Raw genomic sequence first — 5,676 nt, forward strand, 5'->3', positions numbered from 1 at the left:
TTTGAAGCAATAAATAAATAAATAAACGCATTGGTTTAGTGCTCGTATTTTTGTAAATATGTATGTGCATATTTACTTACATGCGTAGACATTATTTTGTTTGGAACAGCTTGGCGCTTAGCTGCCACCGAATTTTCGGTGGAGGCATTGGAGCCACACAGCCGACAGCAAGCAGTGCAAACAAAAATGCTCATTAATCAATTACACACCTATAATCGATGTACATATGTATGTATGTTGACGTCGTCTTCTTACTACTTTAGTTTACTACGGGAGGAGGGGAGGACTTGGTAGACTGTTGTGTAAATGCATCTACTATGTATGTATCTATTAATTGTGTAATGAATGCACCTAGTTAGGTATGAACGATACGGAAAATATAAATTTTTTCGAAAAGCAAGGGAGTGAGAGCTTATCCAATAGACACTTACATTGACTGAAACTATTGTCACTTAAATTTCCCCCTTTTAAGAGATACACATACTTATTGCCATTATATGCGTCAGAGATTTCTTAAGCCATTTAAAAAACTGGTATCATCAGTTACAAGCGTAGGAATTGCCGCTGATCTATGATGAGACTTACAAACTACACCGGCACACAAGAAAAATTGGACGGGGCATTTAACTAGACCTACGTACCGACATGTATTTCGATCCGGTGAATCCAATTCTGAAGTCCTTTTGACTCGTACACCCTCAAAATTTCAAGTAAATGACGCGCAAATTGCGCATTTGTTGCCATTTTTTCCACAATTTTCGCAAATGACTAGTGTCAAAGGGGCCTCATATTCGGATTCAGCGGGTCGAAATACATGTGGGTAGGTGGGTCTTGTTAAAAGCACACACCACGTTTTTTCTTTTTGTTTGTGCCGGCGCTATTCACATTTTCTCAGGAACAGTTAGACCACTATCATGGATTCTTGTGATCAAAATAGTTTATAATAAATTCAATTACTTGATTATCAACAACTTTTTGTCGTCTGAAGAATCTTTCATTTATCCGATAAAATAAACTATTTTTCAATTGTTATAAACCGTTTTTCGGGTATCGTGGAATCGTTCTTCGGTTCTTTTGGAACCGCTTTTCGGGTTTTTTGTACTCGAGTTTCAATTCCTTAAGAGCCGTTTTCGGTTTTTGTGAGGGCCGGACCGGTCGGTTCATTAAAGGGCCAGATTCCCCGTATCCGGTTCCTCGGTATCACTAAGAGTTACGGCTTTGTAAGCCAAAAAAAAAGTCCCTACACTGTCTGCGATACACCTTCGGCCAGAAATGTTGTGCATTTGAATATGTCCTTATTTTCGCCCAGAATTCGCTAAGCTGATTCAAGACCCAACTGTCCAAGAGCAATTCACAACTTATCCACAGGGAACGCCATCCCATCTTTTATAGGTGAGATCCACTCGTGGATGACTTTACTGGCCAACTTATCCGCAGAGCAGTTTCGTGAAACATGACTATGGTACGTAGTAAATAATCAGAAGCAACGAAAAGAGAGGTCAGGCATCCTCCCAGAAGCCAAGAGCGCACTTTGAGCGATCCGAAGGCCTTGATTACCTCAAAATCTGTCTGGAAAATACTAAATCTATTATTAATAGAGAGATCCGTGCAAAAGACCTCTACACCAACCCTTGCGTCAAGTTTCGACCCATCTATGTAGAAGTTCACCAGTGCTCCCCTCGTACTTCTTTCTGTTTCTCGTCCACTCATCCCAAGGGTGAATCTGGGCAGAGAAAGACTTCACTTGTGCCAGTCTAGCCAGGCAGTGATCCATTTTAAAAAAACATAAGTTTAAGTTTTCAAGAATACTAGAGTGGCCAGATTCTAAATCAATAAATCACCCCGTGACTCTAAGTCTAGCCTAAGTCATTGTTGCAGCAACCTTACCTACGAAATCAATGGGCGTTCTGTTACTCATTCCAATCAGGGCTGCCCGCTGTACCCGCTCCAGCGTTCTAACTAGTGGCCTAAAATACTACATCTCTTACCTATTTCCCTTCCCACTGCAGCAGTACAAAGCCACTGATACCTTTTTCGCTATTAGGTGTCAATATTAGGCGTTGACAGCTTCCCATCTATTAAGCCCCAGTACTTGACCCTGTTCAGAAACTGAAAGGCTACTATTTGCGGCAGAGTCGCTCGAGGTATCTTATAGTAAATCAGAAAGTGTATTTGTGAAATTTATCCCCCACTAAAAGGGCAACGTCCTCAGCTGCTCATTGTCCAATTGTCGTCCTGCAAATATTCCTGTGGAGTAGGACTCATGGGTATTTCATAGCACCCACTAACAGCTCTAAAGCTCTAAGTTTTCTTGATTTCTGACTTCAAGATGCTAAGTACTACTTTGTAAAATTTCTAATCAGAGGGTTGCATAATACTCCCTACTCTATTAAAGAGTCATCTTCCTCTACTAAACGACCTGAGATGAGAGAGCTCCGATATCTAGCATTGAGCTTCTCCCTGTCCTCGAAGAATCTAATGTGGCACGAGCACTTAAGAGTATCTCTGCTGGCAGTAGTAGTAGCCTTACCTCAATTACCTCTCCAATGATACCTAAATCTTGCATATTGAACAGGAATTAGTTAATAAGTAAATCTCTTAAGAAAAAAGTTAAGAGAAAGAAAATTTAGTCAGCTTCTGTCAGCAAAATTTAAACCAAACCGAAGGTCATTGCGCGAAAAATCATCATTTTTTTTTTGTTTGTGCCTACTTACATAAATGCAGAAGAACTTAGAAATAAGAAGTTTACTGAAATATGTTCGAAGTTCAAATTCTTCTTCACTGCTACTTTTGACAAAACAACTTCTCTCGAGTGAGGTCATTTTCTTTTCAAAGCAATAATTCATTGTGTTCTCGAATGATATTTTTGTGTTTAATGAAAGTTAAATAAAAATGTAAAATTTTTAAACGAAAGTTCCTTATAATTAACTCAAAATTCGTACCTACAGAAGGCACAGAGGTTGTTTTGTCAAAAGTCCACAGATATGTATGTACATATGTATATTGTATTTATTCTTATCAAAGTTATCTATTATTATCTTATCAAAAATATATCTATAAATTTTTATCTATAATATGTTGTGTTTGCTATTTATTGCACGATACCGTTAAGCCCACACGCCAACAGCAAATGATATACCAATTATGGCAGTAATTGGCTTTTTATTGCTGTATTCGTAATATCGTAATACACATTTTTCGCTATGGCGGAACGCTAGAAATACAGCTATGCTATGTGAAAGAGCGAGAAAGTAAAGTTGAGTAACGCAGTATTGCGTAAGCAGCGAGTGACTGAGATGAGCATATTGGGCTGTGTGTATTCGTCGAGTTATAAAGCCTATACATGGCTATATTTCTATTGTTGTTGTTTTAGCTAAAATCCATATTAATGGCCGCCGAGCACCAATCAAATGTCATTTAATAGTACAAGTGTTTGGTGTAGGGTGATTCAAATGAAATAGAGTTGTTTATATTCACCTTGAAATACACCGTATCCTAGCGGTTTGGGCGATTACTTTTTAAGAGTTTAAAGCTCATCTAGCAAAACCATATAAATTCCAATTCAAAACTTTGTAAAAAAATTCGAAAAGTTTCGCAAAGTCGCACAACAAAAACAATTTTTTTTTTTTGTTTTTTTTTCTTTCTCCAGCTCTAAATATGCAGTCCAAACCAGTTTAGCATAGCAAAGTGCAAGTTTGAAGAATACCGTTGATTTTTGGCAATTTTTTTGTTAACGGTGATGCGCAATTTCTTCCATATAAAAAGCAAATATTCCTTATATGGAAGAAAAAAAAAAATTGTTGCTGTGTAACTTCGCCTAATATTTTGGATTTATGCGGTTTTTGTCAGACAATTGTTTTTTGACTATGCGCGTATATCATAGTAGGATTATACCTGTAATGTTAAGCAAATTTGCCGAAGAAACCATGTGTCTAAAATCAATTTGCAGTTTGCCAAATTGCAAAAATATGTTTCGAAGAAAATGTGAAAATTTTCATTGTAGCGCCCTCTGGTGGTCGTTTTAAGAAAAATATATGCGCAGAAATAGACTCCTCATACCATAAAAACCCATTCAAGCATTTTTTTATGCAAAATTTGAGCACTTATTTACGACACTACAGCAACATCCTAAGAAATTTTTTTCGCAATTTTGCAAACTCAAACTTGACCCGCCCCAATACACATATACCTACGTCTATATATATCTTGATTCTTTTAGGCTGTTACAAACCACCGTTATGCGAACAAATGATTGGGTTTGCATTGCGTACGGCCGTTTCTTTTTCAAATAAATTTTTAAGATCTAGCCGCCCTTTAAACATATGCACCTTTATTTCTTCTCTTCATGCAAATTTATTAAAAACTATCCCCTTCTCCACACTCTCTTCCAGGCTTCCCGAACGGCGCCGCTGCTGCTGCACTCTATTGCAATGCTGCCTATCCCGGCTTTTATATGCCCAACTTCGGTGTTAAGCGGAAAGGTGGTCAAATTCGTTTCACCTCTCAGCAGACAAAAAATCTCGAAAATCGTTTCGCAAGCTCAAAGTATCTCTCACCTGAAGAACGTCGCCATCTGGCACTGCAACTCAAACTTTCCGATCGTCAAGTGAAAACGTGGTTTCAAAATCGTCGCGCTAAATGGCGACGTTCCAATCAAAGCAAGCGTGCCCCTCCCTCACACCTGTTGAGCCAGGCATTGAGTGGCGGTGCGCCTGGTGTTGTGGATAGCAGTGGTACCGCTGTTGCTGCACCGCATAGCTGTAGTCGAGGCAATGGCATCTTGTCTGAGGAGGACGATGATGATATTGATGATGTGGAAGATAGCGATGAGGAGAAGGAATAATGCATAAAAGAGGAAAGAACGCACCTAATCTAGAAATTTATTGCAATAAGGGTTGGCTAGTGCAGATTGCAATTTGGATAATAAGTAAACTTGTATCACCTAAGTGTTATTAACTTTATATTTATTTTACGATTAAGTTTGAATCTGACATAGTATTTGTATTTATAGTTCCAATTTATGAAAATATCGTAAATATATTTAAGAAAATTTACTAAACCTAATTATGTGTTTTTGTGAAAAAATATCTACGCCGACTTTTTTTTTATTGTTGTTGCAGCTTAAAATTTGTCAGCAATAACTTAACAACTTAAAAAATGTACTTACCTGTAGTATTTGACTATGATTTCATGGGTAAGATTTGAATATCAACCGCTTAGCAAGAACTTTATATAAGGGACCAAAAATAACTATTAAATAGCTAAGTTTTTATTTTTAGATCATTGCAAAATCGGTATTTCCCAATTTCATTTTTTTTTTGATCAAGAACAATCGTTAAATTGATTTTCGATCATTTTTTAATAGTTGTAACGGAGGCTGCGTATTTATAACCATTTTAATATTTTTATTTTCTAAAAAGTTTTATCTGAAAATGACGGTTGTACATGAAGTGTGATCAAAAAAATATAATTCATAAAATAACTATTAAATTTGTTCGGAAATATTGAAATCTAATTTTAACGTTTAAATTATGTTTTTATTATAGAGATCATAACTATTACGATTTCGGCTTTATATATGGGCGCAGTGACGTAACTCCAGAGTAGTGAACAGGGACGGTAATCATTACAAGTAAAGTAATTTAAATCACCATTTAATCATTATTTTAAGATTTT

General features: G+C 36.8%; 1 protein-coding gene across 1 annotated transcript; it reads left to right on the plus strand.

Moving 5' to 3' along the window:
- The first annotated feature begins 1,453 nt into the window (after positions 1-1,453).
- Positions 1,454-4,843, plus strand: LOC118736969 (hematopoietically-expressed homeobox protein HHEX-like). Its single transcript, XM_036467194.1, has 2 exons — positions 1,454-1,469; positions 4,392-4,843. Exons 1-2 carry the CDS (start codon positions 1,454-1,456, stop codon positions 4,841-4,843), a joined length of 468 nt encoding a protein of 155 aa, XP_036323087.1.
- The last annotated feature ends 833 nt before the right edge of the window (positions 4,844-5,676 follow it).

Source organism: Rhagoletis pomonella, unplaced genomic scaffold (assembly GCF_013731165.1).
Source record: "Rhagoletis pomonella isolate Grant_MI unplaced genomic scaffold, Rhpom_1.0 Rhpom_scaffold_00001, whole genome shotgun sequence".
Lineage (NCBI taxonomy): Eukaryota > Metazoa > Arthropoda > Insecta > Diptera > Tephritidae > Rhagoletis > Rhagoletis pomonella.